General features: G+C 34.4%; 1 protein-coding gene across 4 annotated transcripts in view; it reads left to right on the forward strand.

The window, feature by feature from the left end:
* The window catches only part of PTPN3 (protein tyrosine phosphatase non-receptor type 3), a 156,418-nt gene extending 137,612 nt beyond the window's left edge, over positions 1-18,806 (forward strand). For all 4 annotated transcript variants that reach the window (XM_065752640.1, XM_065752641.1, XM_065752642.1 and 1 more), the window contains 7 exons: positions 350-440; positions 708-769; positions 1,996-2,142; positions 5,983-6,111; positions 13,444-13,589; positions 14,188-14,323; positions 17,439-18,806. In XM_065752640.1, the coding sequence (XP_065608712.1) occupies positions 350-440; positions 708-769; positions 1,996-2,142; positions 5,983-6,111; positions 13,444-13,589; positions 14,188-14,323; positions 17,439-17,516 (789 nt within the window). In that variant the 3' untranslated portion in view covers positions 17,517-18,806. The remainder of the gene's footprint in view (positions 1-349; positions 441-707; positions 770-1,995; positions 2,143-5,982; positions 6,112-13,443; positions 13,590-14,187; positions 14,324-17,438) is intronic.
* Positions 18,807-22,863: the final 4,057 nt, after the last annotated feature.

Raw genomic sequence — 22,863 nt, forward strand, 5'->3', positions numbered from 1 at the left:
TGGCTTTTATTGTTCAATTCTTATTTCATTTTCCTTCTAGCTCTTCTGTAATTGTGTGCTGTTACAAAAAAAAAGAAGACTTTGCAAAGAAACAGACGGTTTAGATCAATGACTCTCATGTTTTCTTTTTCCTTCTAGAAATTCTTCTAGAGATGATGATGGACTAGCAATAATAGAAGTTAATTTTCATGTAAAAATAGAAGTAATACTCTCAGGGGAATTTTACAGTTGTCTTGGAAAAATTAAAGTGGTTTCTGATTATTTTTTTTTCTGTTATCTTCATGTGCATCTATTTAGTATGCATTTAGCATAATCATATATTACCCTTTTGTTAAATTCTGTTTTCCAGCAACTTTATAGAAAGAAACCGGGATTGGCTGTTACATGTGCAAAAGTACCTCAGAATATGGACAAGAATCGATACAAAGATGTTCTACCTTGTGAGTATTAGTACATATTTTCTGCGTCTTCTGTTTTATTTTCTCAATGACAGTGTATATGCTTAAAACTGTTTAATTTAACTTCTTGGTTAAGCTTTATTTTCAATCAAATCACATAATCATTCACTTTATTTTCTGAAGGATGTTCTGTTTTGTTTTGTACCCTGATATTTGTCTGTCTATGGTTTCTTTTTTTTTATTTAATAAAAGGAAAACATGCCTCTTAGTTTCTAATTTGATTCCCTCTTTATCTTCCTTTGTGTGCAGATGATGCCACGAGAATAATATTGCAGGGAGATGAAGATTACATTAATGCGAATTACGTGAATGTAAGTCATAGGTTGACCTGCATTTGCTCACTTTTTATATTGCAATAGCAGACTAAATTTAGCTGTTTTAAGGAGTATGCTTTGTTTGTTTTAATTTTGGGAGATTCCTGGATGTAAGAGTTGTGTAGATTCATGCCATAAAATATAAGCGTATCTTGTGAAATAAGCAGCTGCCATGATACACAGAAGAAAAAAACGTGGAATCTGCCAATATTTTCATATACTGCATAACAGAAATTTGTGTGATTTAATATTTATTTCCTTATGTGTGCCTCAGAATACAGGTAACTTTTGTGACTTTTTTTTTAATGTTCTTTAATGAAAACTGTCTTCCACTATTTATCTTGTGACCTTTCTGGGCTGCCTCAAAAGAGAGATGGCTGCTGGGCATTCCCCTACATTCACCCCATCTGTAGCACTGCATCTCCAGACTTGGGGCAACCAGCATAAGGAAGGTGCAGAGCTGCTGGAGCAGGTTCAGAGGAGGCCACAAAGATGATCAGAGGGCTGAAGCACCTCTTCTATGAAGAAAGGCTGAGGGCTTGTTCAGCCTGGAGAAGGGAAGGCACCAGGGAGATCTCGTTGCAGCCTTCCAGTTTTTTTATGAAATCTAATGAACAGGAGAGAGACTGACTTTTTACATTGTCTGATTGTGATAGGACAAGGAGGAATGACTTTAAATTAAAAGGGGAAATTTATGTTAGGTATTAGAAAAAAATTCTTCACTCAGAGCATGGGGAGGATCTGCCTTAGGCTGCCCATAGAAGCTATGGATGCCCCATCTCTGGTGGCATTCAAGACCAGGTTGGATGGAATTCTGAGCAGCCTGAGCTGGTGGGTGGCAGCCCTGCTCATAGCAGGGAATTGAAACTAGATGGTCTTTAAGGTTCCCTCCAACCTGAGCCATTCTGTAATTCTCTGTCTGTGAATAATTAGGCATTAAACTAATGAAGCAGAGCAGTTAACTCTCTTTGTAGGTTTTTGCTAGTTACTGAAAGTGTTTTACTGTCTGAGCATGGTCATGGAGATTAAAAGTATTGTATATCACCTAAGTTGTGTATTTTGTCAACTTTGATTTCTCAATAATTACCTCAGTAGATAAAATACCTCCTAATCTTCTTTCAAAATGTCCTTTGTTTGAATGAAATGCTGAATATTAAGAATAAAAATAATAGTATTGAATAATGAAAACTAATCTTACTTAGGATATTTCTTTTTATTTATAGATGGAAATTCCTTCTGTGGGCATTGTGAATAGATACATTGCTACACAAGGGCCTCTTCCTCACACATGTGCACACTTCTGGCAAGTTGTCTGGGATCACAAGTTGTCACTGATCATTATGTTAACAACACTCACTGAACGGGGACGAGTAAGTGTGTTCAGGTTCTTTGTATGCTAAAGAAATACTACACCTTGAAACTTTTCCCCATTATTGTGACTAATGAGTCCTAAAATAGGCCATTTTATTCTGTTGAATAATTTCTCTGAAAGTCAGTCTTTCTGAATTATTTAAGGGAAGACAAACTGTGACATTCTGTTGTTTTCCATTTCTCTGAAAACAAACCAGCTATCTGATCAACAGAATTGACTTGAATTTTTATAAATCAACCACATACTGCATACTGTACTTTCCTATGATAGCTGGGATTATGTGTCATGGTTGCTTTCCCAGAGAATCAGCAACTATCTGGAAATTCTGAACAAAACTTGCAGTCCAACTTGAAAATGGAATCTATTGTTTCATTACTTACTAGTTTTAGCTAAAAATTACTAGCTAATGCTAGCTGTCAGAAGTTAACATGCTGAATTTTATTTATGTCCAATTTGTGTAGGTGAGACTGGTAATAAGTAAGTCTGTCATGTCCCTTTGTTGAAAAAAAAAAAAAAAGTATTAGATTCAGTTATTTAGGACTCTGTTGAGGAAAGTCTTAGCAGGTCCAGCAGGAGATATTCCATCATTTCTTTGGACCTAAGAAGTGCCAACATTGTATTGTTCTCGCCTGTATTCCAAAAGTTAACTGTTCTTAACAGTGAAGAATTCTACTCTTATATCCTGGAATAATTTCCCCTAAAGCAACTCTGCCCTTTGCTTATTGCCTTGCCACTATGCTTCCTTGTGAAAACAGCACACTTTAAAATCACCATTTAAATACTGAGTGTCTGCTTAAATTCCACTGGATCTTTGCTCTCTAGACTAAACGAGCCCAGTGTCTTCAACCTTTTTTTCATACAATGAAATACATACTATAATCACATAGTTAACTAGTTAATATAATCGCTGTGTTAATTACGCATCTGTACTGAAACTTGACTTATGTGCATATGAAAGGCAAGGTCTGTCAAAGTTTTAGTCACTGATTTACAACTTGGTCTGCTACATTTTTTTAAAAGAGCTTTTAAATTTCCAATACATTGTTGCATTTAGATCTTTAAACATTGGAAATGGATATGTAGTTTTAGATGCTATTTCAGAGAAGCAAATACTTATATTTTCTTCTTTGAATCATCACAGTCTGGAATATAATAAAATTTGTGATCGTTTGGGTTTTATGAGTAAATGCTTCTTGAAAATGTGTGGGTTTTTTTTAATAAGCTTGTCATACACCTTGTCAATTTCTAGAAGAGCTGTACTTTACAGTTCATGACCTTTTTTGTAGCCAAGAAAATTGGTGGTGTTCCACTTCACTGAGTTCAGCATATCTTCCTTTTTTTTCTACCTGTATGGCCCAGACTGCCTGCCTTTCACTCTCCCTCTCATCTTTGTTAAAAAAAAAAAAAAAAAAAAAAAAGTAAAGATTATTAACTTTAGTGCAGAGTCCAAGACATTTCCACTGGTAAAAGTGAATTAACAAGGCTGTTTGGTAGTCGGTGACTTGCTATAGATAGATGTGTTTGCCCTGTGTAGTGCCTAGCTTCTAATGTATTTGTGACACACTTAATAACTTACATACTGTTGTGATGAAACAGAATAGGATTTTAAAGCTAATCAGTGTCTTTCAGGGAATTTTATTCCAGTTACTTTATGGAACTGAAAAGCAGTGTGTTCACTGTACAGCCATATTGTTGCTGAACTGACTGAAGAAAAAAAAAAAAAAGAATAGAAAAGCAGCAGCTTTAACTGAACTGGCAACTAGATCCATGGCATGCCTGCCTGCTTGTACATAACCTGTATCTCAATGCTCAGTGAAGTTTTATGCAGCTGCTTGAAGAAAGATTCTTCACTGAGCAGAACACTGATGTTACCTACTGTCAAGCTCTTTACAGAGTACTTATAAGCAGTTTACTTCTGTAAAGACTGTCCTGGTACGTAGTGCTGAGAGAAAATCTGAACTAGCATACTACTATTTTTTTTTCTTACACGTTTTTGTTACAGTATTTTGTAGCGTTCAGACAGAAAGTGATAGTTTGTCAGCATGACTAACAGTAGTCTTACTATCATTTCAGCTGTTCTCAGGGTTTTGATTGTGAATATATGATTGAACAAGCTAGCTAGGAAGTGACACTTGTTAATGATATTAGAGGGTCAAGATCATACTTTTAAATATCAGCAGTTGAATATTCTTGTAATTGAAGTGGGATTTCATGAATGTCTGAGTTTATGCCATCTTAAAATGAAAATAAAGTAAATATGTGAGATTAATAGGTAGAACTCTCCCTTCAACTTTTATCTTGCCCTTTCCTTTAAGGGGAATGGGATATTCTCTTTCCAAATACATATCCTCACATACCTCATGCAAATGAAAAATGGCCATCCCTCTACATGGAAAAAAATATATAAATGTATATGATATTATATACATTATACTTACTAAATATTGCATTTGTATTATATATGTTATTAATATTTAATAAAACATAATTGTGCTATATTATATAACATATGTATGTTCTAAAAAAAAACAATAACAAAATGTTAATACATGTATTAGGCTCTTTTTTTGGTTATTGTTTTTTTTTGTCTCTCTAGTGCATTCATGATTAGGGCTGTACAGCTGATTGGAAGGAGCATTAAAGCCTTTTCTTGACAGAGCACAGAATCAAAAACTGCAAATCACTGATGAATCACAGATCATCAGACTAACACGCTCTCTATTCTGTCTGCACTACCTGATACACCTACCCCATTTACCAGTGCTTCTTAACACTTCTTGGAATTACGTAGTATTCAAAGGTGCACATTATTTAACTGTAAGACTTTCCTCTAAATACTTGCATTTATGTGAGTACTCACTAAATTAAAGGTATTAATGATTCTGAGCCTTGACATTGCAGTTCTGTTTTTGATGAGTAACTCAATTTTCTCATATATTTAAGTATGACTACTATACCTAGGAGTTCATTGTTTATGATTTTGAGGAAATAACATTCTTTATATGAGATATCAAAATATCACTCAAGTATTTGCAGCCCAACTCACAGGTAAATGACATTTCACTTTGAAAACACTGCGAAGTAGTTTTTAAAACAGTCTTCTTCTAACCTCATAGTAGTGTTGGTGATTTTTCTCAGACGTTGAACAGTAAATGTTGTGCTACTATGCTTTTAAAGTTGATTCGGGTCTGAAGGAACTCCTAGAGATAACTTTTCCACCTATCTGCTTGAAACAGTTGCAACTTTGAAGTCCATACAGGTTGCACAGGGTCGTGCTAATGAAGTTTTGATTATTTCAGAGGATGAAGATTCCACAGCCTCTTGGTGCAGTTTGTTTTTGTGCTCTACCATTCTCACTGAAATTCTTTTTGCCAATATCAAATCAGAATTTACCTCTTTGCATCTTTTTCAGACTTCTCTTGTTTCAATTCACGTGCGTCTCTGTCTTCATCATAACCTGTTATTCAGCGGCTGAAGATAATAAATTCCTCTTTGTCTGAGAAAACTGCTCACACACACTTTTCTTAAGATGGAACAAATCCGTGTTTCACCTCCTACCTCATGCTTTGAAAAACAGTTTTTAGACATGGCTGTTTAGTACCAGGCAGAAAGCTTTTAGCTTGCATCCAGTTTATTTGGATTTCTGTTATAAATGTCTGAAATCCAAGTTTATAAGAGGATTTATCCTGTTCTGTAATGTTATGTGTGAATTTGAACATTAGCACCAGCAAAGGACAGTAGTTGTTCCCTGAATTTCTGGACCATAGGAGAGAAGTCTGGAAACAGAAGTACTTGTTTAAGGTCTTGATGTGTGCTTAATTTTCCTTTGTCTTTACAGACAAAATGTCATCAATATTGGCCTGATCCACCAGATGTAATGGAATACGGTGGCTTTCGTGTCAGATGCCAGTCAGAAGACTGTACAATTGCATATGTTATTAGAGAAATGGTGATTACAAATGTCGAGGTAAATGCTTCTTGTCTTAAATTATGTCTAAGCGAGCCAAATGGACATATATGTAGATAGGAGGATGTAGGCTGTGTGAATTATAGACATTTTTATAAAAGATGTGTATATATAATATGGATCAGTGCACTATAATTATTTCTTTAGGGCTTTCTCAAAAACATACATTTTCAGGAGTTGCACTGTCTTGTAATATATTAATCCGTTGTACGATGCAGATACTGTAAAGAGCTTCATGAAGTTTGATGCTTTACTGTAAACATTGTTGCAGTCACTAACTCTTCATATATAGATTTTTCACTAAGGTTTTTTTTTCTAAGTGACTATGCTCTTTCAAGGATGAAGTATGGGTGACTTGGTTAATGGCACATGTGGCTAGAATAGCTAGCAGTGAAGCAATTTACAACAGTGTTGATTTCATAGAATACACAGAATCTTACCAGTTCTTTTTCATCATCTTTAATTGGAGTTTAAAGAAAAAATTGTTTTAAATCTCAATCCCAAAGTACTTAATTTATGTGTGGTACTTAGTTACTTTAGCTGTTCATATCCTATGCCAATAGGAGGCTTATAAACTATAGGGGAAGTGAAATACATATTTCTTTATTAAATTCTTACATTACTTCTTGTGTCATGAAATTAACTTTCAGATCTCATTTCTGTCTCTCAAAGCATTAGTATAGGTAATAACGTTTGTCTTTTGTTCATAGGTTTTCCAGAATTCCTTATACATTTCCTTCTTTAGCTCTTTTTCAAGAATCTGAGGACATAAATTTCCTAAAAAGAGGAACGGTTTATGCTAGTTATGAGAAACCTTCTGTTCTGAGGGCACTGTGACTTTTCATTCTGTTTTTCAGCCAATTGCTCTGTAAGTGATAAACTTGGATGTCAGCACAGAAGAGGTTAAACTCACTAAAACAAAAAATACATAGTCAAACTTAATTATCATTGACACAAATTGATTGCCAATTAAATTTGGTTATCTAACCCTTTTTGTAAGTTTTAGCTTAAGCCCCCTCAAATGCTATTTCCCAGTTATTAGTTATCACTGTTTCACAATTTTGAGTAAGTTCAACAGTTACTGTATTCAGTATGATTCACTTCTTGTGTCTAGTTAATATCGTGTGGTAGGTAAAAATGTTAGAGAGAGTAGGGCAGGTGACTTTTTTTCATACAATTTTTTTGAAATGAAGGGTGTGCTTCTGTAGACATGCTAATAAATGTGAAAGTACAAGGATCTCACAAAAAGTTGTCTCATGGTAGCTATCAGTTGAGAATGTCATTTCTACTGCAAGGGCATGTGCTTGTGGAGAGTTCACTGCCTTGAGACAAAATGGTATGATTTTTAAAATCATTTGGAAGCTAGACTTCAGTCAAGGTGTTGTTGTGGGAAGAAGTTTTGTGTTCTGTTTTGGTGTTTGTTTTTTTTTTGTTGTTGCTTTTTAAAAAATCTTTTTCATTGAGGACATGCTTCAATATACATTTAAATTGAGCGGGCACGTGGTCACACTGAAAGAAATGCTCACTATCCAGCTGTCCCATACAGTTAAAAATATGATCCTAATAACTGAAAGCCCTGTGCAAGTTTTGCTTTGATTTATCAAGATACGAAGGCTTTTATTTCAAAATGTAGTGAGGAAAAAAAAAAAAGAGTATCTCCTAGTTTTATATGTCATTTGAGCTGCCTTTTTAAAGCTGAGTAAATCTGTTCTTCTGGGGGCATCTTCTGCTTAATAGTATAGTTTACAGAGCTTTATATGTACTCTCTCACACAAATATTGTTGTTGGATTCAGTAAAGAATACATAAAAAGTCATATGAATTCAAATCAGGCTTTTATCATTCCCTGATCTAAAGTGAGCATCATTGGATTGGTCTTTATGAAGACAAGTAGCTTTTCATAATAAGATGGATAAAGCTTCAAAACTCTCAAGAGATTTGAGTTTGATTGGAAAAGCGTGTTTTTGAAAAATCTTTGTGTGTATTAAATTGCACAGATTTCAAACCTGCCTTTAGGGAAAAATTGCTCAAAAGTGAATTTTACAAAATGCCGCCCCTGAACTTTTGTTCACATATATTCAGAAGACTTGAACCAGAACACTTTTTGGATTCTTCTGACCCAGTTTTTCTTGGTGCTTCTTTACCTGAAATTGAAACAAGTGACTGCAAATGTATGAAATACATGTAGCCTTTCTAAGCCTCGTGGAATGAAATATGTTTACTTTCCCATGTTCTTCAAGATGGAAATCTATCCTGTGAAAGAAAGCAGTGTTTGGTCTTTTGGGGGAATGCTTTGGGGAATCAGAACAAACAGAACCAGGGAAAAAAATTGTGTACTGATAAATTCAGCACACAGTGCACAATTTCATAAAATGAGATAAGTGTTTGCTTTAATCATTGAAAAAATAGTATGAGAAGCCTGAAGAAACCTTTCATTCAGTTACCTTTGGGGATAATTGTCTTGGAACGTGCTGACCTCTCCAGTTTCAGACAGTTAAATTTTGAGTATTTATTTTTCCAGTTTCCTCTGTCTTTAAACAAATTCAGTTAAATTTAACTAGAATCCTGCTGTGGAACTTAGGAAGGCTATGGAGGTAATGCTTGCTGGAGCATAATATTCAGAAAGTTTTAAGTAAAAAATGTTGCAGGTTTGGTTTTTTTTCATTCTGTCACATCTTACTTTAATAAGTGTGTTACTGTTCTCCCACCTGATTAGTGTATTAACTAAAATATATTATTCAACAAAAAATACCAACAAACCCTAAAGATATTAAAATAAATTGTTTTAGTTTCATCCGTTAGAGACCAGTTAAACCACTGCCATAATAACAATTGAGCACCACAAGAGAGAGCAGTGACACGTTATAAACAATGTAAGTCAATGTAATTAAGACAATTCCTTGTATCAGATTATAGAGTGTTTGCACAAACAGTGACAATGTAAATAAAATTTTGAGAGAAAAGCATATTTTTAATTTATAAGCTATAATTTCCATTGACAACACAGTGGAGAGAGTCATTTGAAGAAAAAATAAATAAATTGGAATATCAATTCAAAGAAATTGAAAATTAGTTAGGCATAAATTCATTTTGCTAAGGAAGGATATTGCTGTTTGCTGACAGTAGGTAAAATTGCAAGACAAATAATGACGCGTCATTCTATTTATGAATGATCAGTATGTGGTCCTTCTTGTGATGGTGTTAAATTGATATTAAATGAATTGGAGGCAGTAAATGAGCAGCTGAAAATATATTTCTAATTTTTTTTTACAAATCTTAATTCTTTAGGCTTATTCTTTTTTGCAAGTTGTGTGATGAACAGTAGTTTGAGGGAAATACTCAGCTTGTTCACATTAAAGACTCTTAGGTTGTTTCACTGAAACTTATGTTTCCACACAAGATCTTTTATTTTATTTTCAATGATTTATATAAATTTGACCACATCATAAATGTCTGGAACGGATTACTACACTGCAAAAGTATTTTAAAGACCTCTCTGGGAAGTGTCTGGACTGAATGTATTCCATTCTGTCAAACTCACTGTAGGAGAAAAAACTAATGAATTGGTTCTGAATAGTAAAGAGCCAAAGAACAAAAAGTAGATGAAAAGTTTCATGGCAGGTGTGTTCAAAAGCATAATGAGATTGGAATAGAAGTGCGAAGAAGTTACCACTCTTCTTCTCGTAAACCAGGCTCATCACAGAGTTTCAACTTTCCAATATATTTGTAAAGCTCACTAGCTGAAAGTGTACCATTTTCCTTCGCAGAAGATTGGACTGTTTCAAGGTAAATGTAGTTTGAAGTGGTAGAACTACCACTGTTAGAAGATTATTTTAAAACCTAAATTGAAAGACAAAGTAGTAAAATGCAAACTGAGCTGCTCAAGTTTGAAGAGAAGTCAAAATTAAAGTTGAACCTAACTTTCTTTCCTTTTATTTAAGTAGTATAATTCTTGTCTGTGTGTGCTCTTTTCCTGAAGAACACCTGACTACTTTATTAATCAGTGAGAATCGATTTAGCAGAAGGAAATGAGGAAGCCTACCTTTCATTGTATTTATGAGAAACAAGGTATCAAACTGCAAAAAGATGAAGGATGGATGTTTTTGTTGCTGAAGATCTTCTCACATGCGATTTTTTTGTGTTACAGCACCTGTTTGACATGTTACCTCTGCTAGCCCTAGGAAGGACCATTGTGTTTTTGAACGAAATCCTGGATATTAGCCTATCCACATTGAAGTTGCATTTGCAATAAGGAGTTGTGAATTTGCACAAAAATAGTAAATGCAAGTACTTAATTTCTTTGGCCAGTGTCTTTGCTGCAGCAACAGTCATCATCATCAGAAGGAGAGTAACAGATATTTTAGGACAGATATGATGTCTTAGATTTCTGCAGCTGCCTGCTAAGTAAATGTGGGTCAGTGCCCTGAAGGAGCTAAATGTTGGCCAGATAGTTGGTGATAAATGGGAGAAAATGACATAATCCAGAAGTGCCACTGGAGTCTGTAAATTGACTGGGCTTCTTTTTATAGTTCTACCAGTTTGGGAACTGATCTTTGGAAATAGCAAATACAAAATATAATTGAAACCTGTCCATGTGATTGGAATATCAAGGTGTGTAATGTCGAGTTAGGGAAAATGTGGCAATGAGCAGCTCTTTCTGTCTCAGTGAGCATATATATGTGTTTGGATTTATAAAACGGGACTAATAAAGCCAGTTTTTATAAAGAGAAGTTCTACACTTACCATTAGTAAGGATGTTATAATTATGTTTGTCACTTGAAATCTTAATGGGGTAAAAAGAAAAAACATGACTTTGTTTTAAGTTGCCTTCTAGACAACAATGGTTTGCTAATCAGATTAAGTGTAATTAGAGGCTGCCTCTTCATTTTTTATTACCAGTTTTTCACAAAGAAGCAGGGTCTGGTAGAAATTATTTAAGAATAAGTACTGTTAATAGGACATGACAGGGGGGCTAACTGTGGGACCCATAAATAGAATTCTAGCACTTTTTTGCGTGTTTTTATTTTTTTAATTTAGTACTAAATGTTTGTAGTTGTTGTCTGTTAATGCAAGTTATTTCCATGTATTTTCAGTATTATGTTATTTTCAGTTCAAAAGGTGACTGTCATTATGAACGTAGACTTGAAAAGTAGAAACAAACGAGCAAAAACACCAATCACTAAAAAATAATGAATTCTAGACTTCATGGTAATAGTTCTGTGTTTTCTGAATGAGACATTTACTAGAGTTAAAAAACACTACTTTTAACATAAATATACTTGTGCATTTTAATAAGCAAAGTAGTGACCAAGTTTTAACAATTTGAATTATCTCAGAACACCACAATCAAAAGAATAACAGGTTGATTTTATCAAAACATAAATAACTGGGAAACTGCACTGAAACTTGAGAAATAACTAGAATAGCTAACAAACAAGTATATTGATCTCTAGGAATAAATAAGGCATGCAGCAGAAAGTGGAAGATGATCGACACCAGAAGAAACTGTCTGAGGACTAACAGCATGTACAACTCTTATTGTACTTGATGTCTTTAAGCTATTTAAATAGGAAAAAGAAAAAACAAAAGCAATTCAAGTTATTCGGGCCTAGATTACTGAGTAGTTAAAAGGCCATGCTGCTTCTTTCAGAGATTCCAGTCATTACGGGCTCATTTGATGACCTGGATGAATAGATCTCAAATGTTTACAATTTGAGTTACAGTGAGTTTGGTCTTTAACGTCAGCTTACCTCGTCCACTTGGGCATTACTCTATACCTTTTAATTGTGATTGCTCAGCCTCTGCCTTCAAGAAGCAAAGTAGGAAACCTATTGTGTGTCTTCATATTCCTGGACACAAATATACATTTTTGTAATTATGTTGCCTGGGATAAAATCAATTCCTGGAGCTCCGCTTAGTATATAAGCAGTAGGCATTCTGTCATCTTCCTTCTGTGTCTTACTAGCTTGTTCCTTGGGAGTGGAACCACTTCCTCTAATGGAAGAGGAAAGCAGAAGTCGAAGGCCTTTGAAACAGGTCATATATTCCAGTAATTGTATACTTAAGAAAATAAATAAAGTTCCAAGTCACTACCATCAATAAAGCATTCTTGCATGGACCACTAGGGAGAGGTCAGGTTTTATAGACTAGTGCAGTGATAAAGGAGGGTTTTATTTCAGTAAGTGTCAAATGTTAACTTTAGCTATAGACATCAGTCAAACAGACCTAACAGTATAACTGTTGCTAAAAGTGGAAGAGGTAGAGGAAAGATGTGAAGGCTTATTTTAGTTTATGAAGAGTGATATATCCTCACTGCACAATGCAGCAGAGCTCAGAGTCTTTGGTTTCTTGTTTGTTTTATTTTCCCCACTCTAATCATTGGCAGCACCTGTAACATAGCAGTTCAGCCAATCTGAATGCAATTGCATGGTTTCATAAAGTTAACAAAAAGCTAAAATACAAAAAAATCTGTAGAAGTGTTTTTAAGTATGATTGAATGGAAAAAATTAGGTCTTTGTATAGCAGAATCTTTCAAATAATTGTGTTCATAAAGAAAAATGTCCTCTGACAGTACAGAAATCATTCATATGTTTACAAAAAATTACATATATGTTTTTTTAAAAGAAACTACAGCAAGCAAATGTTGAAGGCAATTTTATATTATAGCAGACTGTAAATACACAGGCATATTAAGTATACATATGCAGCTATACACTGGGAGATAGAATCAGATTGCAAAATGAGATGAAAATGGCTTTCATCTGTTTTTTATGGCAGGACCTAATGTTCTGCAAGTAATGAACAAGTGATACACTCCTTTTAGCATTGAACCAGTGTGTCAGTGTAGCATTCCTAGATGCAGTAATGTATAAATAGCCTCATTTTTATGAAATGTAAAATCAAAACAATGCTTTTGAGCTGTGATTGTGAAGCCCCAGTGCCCTGTTATTTTTATGTCATTCTGAATGTTTCTTCTTTGACTTTTCAGCTGTTTCTTGCAGTGTGTTCTAAACTGTTGTGTAAGTTGCATAGCATTTTACCTCAGGTGAATCAATGGTATTACTTACAGGTCAAGAGTCAATAAATTTAGAAATTGAAAAACTGTTTAGATCACAAGTAAAACTTGATACCTCATTTTTTTAGGCAGCATTAGTCTATTGCTAAGAATTACATGTTTATATGTTACTACGAATTACAGAATGACAAACATTATCAATGTCATATACATCTGACAGCATCTGCCGATTGTGAGAAAGGTGTGACTTGTTCCTAATAAACATCAGCTTGGGAACTGTAACTCTGAACACTCTTTGCAAATCTTACTGTTTTTTAGACAGAACAGCAACACACAGTCACCCATCTTCAGTATGTTGCTTGGCCTGATCATGGTGTTCCTGATGACTCCATGGACTTCTTGGAGTTTGTGACCTGCATGAGGCCAAAGAGAATAGAGAATGAGCCAGTTCTCGTTCACTGCAGGTACTCATCTTTTAAAATTCTACCAGTACATTTGCTTCAGGCTTACAATAAACATTTGCTTGGAGAAGTGTCTGCAAGGTAGCAGATTCCTGGAATTAAATGGAAACACAAAGGCTGCAGTACCAGTTTCTTTCCTTTCTTCTACCATGTGTTGGTGAAATTGCTTAGTAACATAATTATCACAAAGCTGATTGTCTGTAATGTAAGTTATCTGTTTTTATCTTCCACCACCTCTGTAAATCCATTTTGAATGGTACTGCAAAGTTTTACTGCAGTTAAAGAACCTGTCAAAAAGCAGTCAGTTACCTCTTATCTTTTTAGTCAAAAATATAAAATCGTGTAGATTTGTAAGTAGCTATAACTCTTAGAAAGCATTTACTTTGGGATTTTTTTTTAATTTTAGTTGTATAAATTTTTGTTGTTGTTATCATTGGCAAGAAATGTCACTGAAATTGCTTTAGAGTTAAGCTCTGTGATCTAATTGTATAAAGATGTTCCTGTAATTTGCAAAGCTAGTTAACATCATAATATTATGATAAGAGTCTGGCAAACTGCAAAATCCTATTTTTATAGACTGTTTTTCTATTACATTTCACAGTGCTGGAATCGGTCGCACTGGTGTGTTGGTCACTATGGAAACAGCCATGTGCTTAATTGAAAGAAACCAGCCTGTTTATCCACTGGATATTGTAAGAAAAATGCGAGACCAGCGAGCTATGATGGTTCAAACATCAGTAAGTGACAGAGTGGGAAGCCTTCTTTTCTGTATATATTTTGCTGTTGTCCAGTTTTAACACAGATGCAAAGTATTACATGGTCTAGTTGTATCAGTCTTCAGTTGCCCTTATATTTCATTCACTTCCTATGTTTAGCATGACAGTGCAGTGAAACATAATATTTCACAAAAGGTTTGTTTACTGGAGAGGTGTGTATTTAACTGTAAATAGTTCTTACCTTGTCATTAAAATATGATTGATTTCTATTCCTTGCACTTAGAATGTAGAGAGACATTAGTCAAATCATCTGTTTATATTCCTTCACCTAAATTCTATGCAAGAGGATAAAACAAACTTTTTGTTTTTTCATTCTTTGTACAGAACCTCATAGGTATTCTCAAACTGAAAGTAAAATAAAAGTGTTCTTGCTATGATTTGTGGAGGAAGTGAAATTTGGTAGGAATAATGTCTTTTAAATTGTGCTGCTACTTCAGTTTAGAAAAACAAGGGGTAAGAATAAAATGCAGGAAAAGCTGGATAGTATCAATAACTGAAGTATGAAAATAAGAGCTGATTTGTAACGAAGAGGAGGTTTGAAAATTTGGGATCATTAGGCCATTTTTTTGTGTTAAATGTGGAAATGAACAATTTGATGTTAGAGGTGATGGATAAGAGTCCACTGCCTTTAGTAGAAGTCAGATAACAGAACATTGTGTGCATTATCTAAAAGAACTAAGTACCCTATGGTAAATGGAAGTAAAGAAGTTTAGACCCACATAGTCAGCAGTTAAACCTAGCATTTCTGTCTTTTATCTTAAAAACCAAAACAAAAAAAAGACAAAAAAAAACCATAACATGCACCACTTTGGTTTCCCCTTGAGCAGAGGAATCACAGAATGGTTAGGATTGGAAGGGGTCTGCTGGAGTTACGATTGACCAGATGGGTGGAATTCTTGCATTATTTAGGTGTGTGAAAGAATCAGAAAGCATCAGGAATTATGGTTGCTAAATATAATCCTAGAGTGCTCTGTGAACAGAGATTTCTCATGCATGTTGCTGGGCTTCTTGTCATTCATTCCTGTATGAGTGCACTTCCTAGATGTGCATCAAGACTGACTGTGTGATTGAGGAGCAAGTTGTATGAATAGTGCCCTGCCAGTTTCTTCCAGAAGTGACACATGATCTCATGATGTGAGAAAGGTTAGCCCCAGTCTTTAGGAAACTGAATGTTTGACTTTTTCTAATAGCAGGGCTATTAACAGGTCAATTAAGCGTCTTCTGTTTATCGTGTGCAAGTTGTGGTTTCTTAAAGACCTATAACGTGGTCATCAGGAATAGCAAAACAAAAACTAACCTAACAAAAAAATATAAGCTAATACAAAATTTGTGTAGCTCTATGGCCTTATATTAAGGGAAAAAAAAGCACTATATTCCTTTAAAGAGTAATTAGAGATACTAAACAGTGTTGAAAGTGATGCTTTAGGACATAATAAAAGAGTTATGTTTCTCTAGTAGTTATGAACACAGTGAACAGTAGGAATACAGGCAATAGATAACAGCAAAGAAAACAAGTAGTCAGAGTCTGAGTCAGAGGAAGCAATGCTGAAGCGTTCATTCTTGTTCAATAGCTTCATCACACAAAGGAGTTAACAGAAGTAGTGAGCAGAGAGCTAAATATCGCAGTTGGGTTGTTCTGGCAGCAGAAATATGCAAATGAAAATAACAAGAGAAAAGTCAAGGTAATTAAGAAATAAAGACAAAAGAACAGAGTGATACTAGAGGTGGGAGTAATTGACTGAAGGTTTGAAAGAAAAGGCAGGAAATTGAGATACAGAAAATGAATTTCTATCTGAACTTTCCTGATATTTTTCTGTACTTAAGAGAAAATATTTTGAACATGTATGGACAAGAGTAAAGGTCTGAACTACTGGTATTGAAACGCAACAAAAGGTTCTTCACAGTCTGTGCATCATCTTTAATTCCTGCCCTTTGGGAGAGCTGGGGGTAATGTTTCCAAATCCTCCTGGAGCATTGATGAGAGCTGACATAAAAGGGCAGCTGGGAGAATGTTTCAAAGATACGAAAAGGGATTCAGAAGACATGAAGCTGTGCTTCTTCTAATACAGTGTAGAGTCAAAGCTGCTCGTTTGGGGGTTTGACTGAAGGAACAGTCGAAAGTAGTTTTGGAAGATGTGTGCTTCGATCTTCGTGAGTTCTTTTTGCGTTCTCAGGATTAGGTTAATCATAAATATTTATTCTGGCCATGTGGAGATTTCATTGTGAATTGTAATATTTTCTTGTATCACTTTTCAGAAAAAGATTCTCAGCCTAATTGCTTTTAACAAATAATACTTTGAAACATTGTGGAAAAACAGTCTTTGGAGAAAATAAATACCATTCTTATCTGCTAATACCTTGTAAGAACTAAATGAGCTCAAAATGTTAGGTGCAGAAGAATTAACGTGGCTGCTACTCTTCAAAAGTATTCCTTCCAAAGCTTTTGATTACATCCTTTTATGAAATGAAATGATGTGTGATGTGATTACCCATTTGAAATAAAGCAACTCCATCTTCTTTGACAGTGCAGCGAAGGTTTAAAAAGAAAAAGTTTTTAGTAAGGCATTATGGATTTTCGCCAGTATATCGTGTCTGGTAACTGTAAATGCAATTGGTTGTATAGTTTAAATGTGTCTGGTAATGTGCAACAGTGAGATTTAGGATCTTTGTAATTACCAGATAATGGTACAAAAAAACCTCTAGTGAGATATAAAAAGGGTGTAAAGAGCCAGTTTCATCGAAGTCAGAAGAAACTTAATTTTCATAGTTTTTACAAACAAATGATACTCCCTAGGATGTAAGGATATGTTCTTTCAAGTTTGCAGATTTTTTTCCTTAGTGTAAGATAATTTTTTTTCTTGATTCTCATTCAGTGAAGAGTACATGTGCCATTTGTGTCATATTAATACAGCCAGGGGAGCTGAATTTTCTCCTTCAATTTTCTACCTTCTTTCCTGTCACTGTCCAGGAGAAAAGGAAGCAGTAAGACTGCTAGTACTGTTAAATATTACTGTATAATCAGGAGTTCGACTAATTCAACATAAATGTTTTTTGTTTGTTTCTTTTTCTTATACAGAGTCAATACAAATTTGTTTGTGAAGCTATTCTTCGTGTTTACAAAGAAGGATTGATTCGACCACTGGATTCTAGTTAGCACAGCAGTGAAGGATGCATTTTTTTTCCCCCTAAAAAGACTGCTTTTTAAGTAAAGCAGGGGTTTATTTCTCAAAGCAACTAGAGTGGACTAGAAGCCTGTGAGAAGACAGATGAGCACATTTGAACTGTGGCACTTTAAATTTCTCAAAGATTGCTAAATCATGTACAGTATAAAGAAATCATGTTGATAGGTATGAGAGCAATTGTAAATGCTTTACTTAGGCATCATAAGCAATCATGGAAACCTCAATGCATATCTTTCACTGCCTTAAACACCCTTCACTTTGGAAGTTAAAGATCTTGTGTTTCTTTTGAAAATACAAAAGGAAAACTAACAGAACTGAAATGACTCAGTTTAAGAAGGTATTTAGTATCTTTGTATTGTATGAAATTTCATGGGAAGTGAATATTTGCAACTTTCTTACTGGGACACTTAATGTTTGTAGGAATGTAACCTTGACCTCTAAATGGCTGATGAAAAGCTTCAAACTCTAATGCATAACTACTGTACATTAAGAATAGGATAAATTAAGTATTCACTTTCCTTAAGTCTCATAGTAATCCAGCTGTTATAATACTGTATAATTGTATGTGATGTGCAAAATGATACTGCATTTATACATTTAAACAGATGGTACATTCTACATCTTCTGTTGATCAATTTTACTTCCAATTTGCCCTTCCAACAGTGACGTACTTCTTAGTGTTAGCTGTTGTATTTCATCTGTTTCTACTGTCCTCCAAGATACTTATTTTTCACTGCTGTTTCTGTATGTGGACTGAAAACACTGAACTAAGATGGGATGTAATTCTCTTTCATCTTTCTTTCCATGTGTTATGAGTTCTCAGATGTAAATGTGGATTAACATTGCACACAAGTACTGGATGTTTGACTTGCTGTATATGCAAAGTAGTCTAAAACAATACTGGAAGAAAAAACTACTACTGAACCCATCAAATATGTTGCTGCTAGTTCAAGGCGTGAAGCTTTCAAGGACACAGGTGTTGCTAGTGTTCAGGTGGTGATAAAACGCTGACTTGCTGCCCTTCAGCAAAATTTGTCCATTTATCCAGTGAAACACAACTCTGTTGCAAGAGTTCTGTGGATATATTTTGTTTCTTGCTTTATGGAAATGCAGCAAAATTCATGTGAAGATTGACGTAGAAAGAGAGAATGAGTTTTATACATTGTTAAATGATTCACCCTTACGGTACACTGGTCTCCATTTCATTTCAAATGGGAGAATTGGACTTTCTGAACAGTATAACCACATTTGTATGATGTTAATTTATTTGTGTGTGCTTTATGATTACCCTGAGATAGTTCTTCATTTTTTGAATATTATTTCAAAAAAAAAAAAAAAAAGAAAGAAAGAAAGAAAAGAAAAAGAATATTCTAAGGAACTGTTTAAAACTGGTATTTAAAAAGTTAGTCCTAAATATGGAAAAACATTTAAGATGTATTAACCAAATGTTTATATGTATATAAAAGGAAAAAAATAATTTTCTTTTTGAATATATATATAAATATATATATACAAGTATACATCTGGATATATTTTAAAACTATGGTTTGTATTATGGATATTATCATTTATTTTGAAGTTTCATTATAGAAACTGACTCAGCTATATAATATGTATCTCTCATGTTACGGAAAGGTTGGATTGGTTTGATTTTTATTATTTTTTTTTCCCCAGGAGGTGACTGAAAAGTGAATGTAGTACTTGCTAAATTGCTAATCCTTGTTTCCTATAGACTTAGTCCTTTCTTCCAGGTTACGTTATTAGTTAGAAGAAGATACCTAGTTACCTGGTTAAAAGAGAGTTTTTTGGTTGGAACACACAAGGTTATTGGCAGCACAAAAAACATCATGGCTTTGTATTATTGATTTGTGTTCATTCTTATATCAATAATATCGCAAAGATCATAAAACTATGACAATTGCATTCCTGATTTTATCGTTGCTTAAAAGTTTTTAAAGTGTATGGGGTTTTTATCCTCTTGCTCAATTGGGCATTGATTGGAAACCAAAAGGATGGTAAATCTGGTTAACTCTTAACTTGATGAACTGCATTAGGTCACTCAGTCTGTGACTTCAAATGTAAAATACTTCTGGACACACATTTTGCTTGGGAAGCTTTTTGAAAAGTACATGTGGAAAAGTGTTGTACAAGTACAAGCTATCAGTTGTTGTTCAGTAGCATGCTGAGGAGTGAGAACGCCTAGTGACACGTCTCCACCTCAGCTGTGGTCACTGAAGAATCTGTGTCTGCTATTTAACAGAAGCTCTCTTTTGCTATTATGTGTGTGCCTTTCTGTTAAAATATCTTGCTTGGAAGTCATGATCTCAAAGTCATTGATTGCAGTTTGCATGACTTTGTCAAGAAGTAAAAATGGCACGAAGAAGGAAAAAAAATAAGAGCAAGAGAATAAATAGAAAAATATTTAAAGCATCTCTTTGACATTTGTTTCTTTCATAGATGTCTTTGATTACCATTTGTGTTCAAGGTTACTGACCTATTCTTATCACTGTGTTTCTTCATTTTGAATATATATTTACCAAAACATGGTAAATTTCTTCAGTATCTAACTCCAGCCTCAAGATGCATGGTATGAGTTTGACTGGCATTAGCACGTGTGTTTTTACATGATGATTGTCATATTTGACAAATGCTGCTCTTGTTCTGGTAAAGTTAGGTGGCTTCAGTAATAGCATTCTTATGCTATTATTTGGATTTTAATAACTTGTGTGAAATTGCTGACCACTGCTGCTCCTCTTAAAGCTATAAAAACAATAATCCATGTAATACTTGATTATTTGTAAAACCATAGAGAAAATATTAGTTACACAATGTCTTGTATGTCATGTCCATCTTTATTTCAGTCTTGCTGGGTTTTGCACATGTACCTGTTGGGTCCTTATGGGAGAATGAAGAGGTTTTTGTCTTCTCTCTGTACCGTGTTGATGACTCTGCACTGAATAATGTATGCCTTAGATTTGATCTGGCACCAAAAGCATAATTATGGAGACATCATCGTACTGGCTCTTGTTCCACAAGAATTAAGAAATTAAAAAGGATCAGAGTTGCTTGATTTTTTTCTTATAGGATTTAAAACTCCTAACACAAAATTTTTAACCGACACATAATAGCAGAAAGTGCTGTGTAGTCAGGATTCTGTATAACCCTTCTAAATGTTTTAACCTTCAGTTTCACCTCTGCTTCTGGGAGCATGACAGAAAGCATTCAAAGTTACTAATATTGTGGAGGATGAAGAAGGAAGATCCTGGAGGTTTTCACCGTTATGAATTACAGTAACATTATTTCCTCAGAAGTAAGCAGATTTTTACTAACTGGCTTTATATTTGATGCAGAAGTAACTAAGATGCCTATTCAGATCATCTTCCAAAATATTACAAGAGAACACTTCTGAGTCAGAAATGGGAGAGACAGCTCTTTCTGTGTATTGAAAATGAGAAAAATGGCACCATAAACCATGAATGCCTTTTCTGTACTGGGATAAAAGAAATATGAATCATTAAAATACGACCAGACTTCACATAGCTGTGGTGTTCTGTGCGAAAAAGAAAAAAAAAAAGTTTCATAATCCAGGATTTTGTTCTCTATAACCTTGTCTTTAGGTATTGGTACTAAGTTATAAGTGCTCACAGTATACCCAGGAGATCAGCAATATCTTTTAATACACATTTTTATTATTTTAACACTTGGTTTTCTTTTTTCCCTTCCTTTCTCACTATGCAATATTTGGTTAAATAAAAAGTGTAAGGCACTATAGCTCTGAAATGTGTATTGAACCATGCATTTACTTTATTACAAGCATAATACTGTTTTACAATACAACTTCCTCCTCCTAGATAGAGTTCTTCTGTTCAACTCAATACATAAATGGTCTACTGATTGAAATTGTGGAAAATAGGCATATGTGGTTCATTTTTGGTAATTAAAATTTTAAGCAGTTATTTCTCTGATAACAGCTTTATTGTCATATCCTTAAACGTAGCATTTAAGAGCAAATTTATTTTATTCAGTCACATAAACCCTTTCCAGAGCTCACACTGGGAAGTATTTGTGTTTCAGTTGGTAAGGTGCAATTAGTCTACTTGGTTAAAAGCATTTATGAATTGAAACTGTATAGAAGGTAAAGTTGTGTCATGAAACACTTTGTTCAAAGGCAGTTGAAAGCCAAGTGAATGATTAATTCATTATATAAAACATAATGTTTTGATTAAATGAATTCTCTTGCATTTAATTTCTGACACTGATAGTGTTAAGCCATCTCAGATAACTGTCTGTTTTAACAATAGCGTTATATTAACAGTTTAAATATAGCAATTTAATGCAATGTGGTTTAGTTTTAGCGTGCTTTAACATGCTTAATGTTTCCATTGTTCAGTAGTAGCTGTACAAGCTTCAAGCAGTAGTATCCACAGTCAGTGCAACTTGTCTTAAGGCAAAAAGAAATTTCTCCTACTGCAAAGAAGTAACTAGCACGTGGTTTTGATAGATTTATCCATTTTCCTACTCACCTCTTTTGCATCAGAGCTCGTGATTTGATCATTGATAAAGAGCAGCAGTTGAGGGCCAAGCATATCATGGAAAAAGCAAAATCTGTGAACTGCTGACACTGTTTGGGCTACAGTTAAGACACCTGTAGCAGCTGACTTCAAAATAAAGAAAGAAATAAAAATTGTCACGTTCATCTTGAGAGATGACTCAGGGAGTGGGGATCAGGATAGGCTTTTTTAGACCTTCCTGATTTTGTTGCAGATTACTTGGATAAGAGTCTTAGACTGTGTACTCTGTTGAGCTTAACTGCAGTTTTTACGTCTTCAGAGAATTTATTTGACGTTTATTAATCAAACATTTTTGCGAATCACTTCAGTTTAGTGTTAGTTGCTCGATTTCCTTTTGCTTGGCTTTCGTGATTTTTTGAGTTGTCGGTGCTCTACCTTATCAGATTCTTTCAGGTTTCCCACAGCTGTAAAGCAGGCTGTGTCACAGACAGGCCTAAAGATGTTGCTTTGTAAGCAACATTACTTGTACCTGCTGAAGGTGGTGCTGGGACCCACCTGAGCTCAGCCCCTCCCTGAGGAGTTTGAACAGTGCTGTGTAAATGTCATTTGAAAGGTCATGCTAGAAATGTTTTCTTCTACATTGATAACATTTTTATTAAAAAAGAAAAGTTTGTAAGGAAGAAAATGTTTTAATGGCTAAGGTAAGAGTGGAAAATGTTGAGTGTTTTTCTCTCCCTTCGTGGAATACTTTTCTATGTTCTAAATGCGTTGTTTCTCTTGTAACTTTCTCTTCAGTATAAAAAGAAAT

This window comes from Cyrtonyx montezumae, unplaced genomic scaffold (genome assembly GCF_038088225.1).
Source record: "Cyrtonyx montezumae isolate F1298 unplaced genomic scaffold, pur_monq_1.0 scaffold_8, whole genome shotgun sequence".
Taxonomy (NCBI): Eukaryota; Metazoa; Chordata; class Aves; order Galliformes; family Odontophoridae; genus Cyrtonyx; species Cyrtonyx montezumae.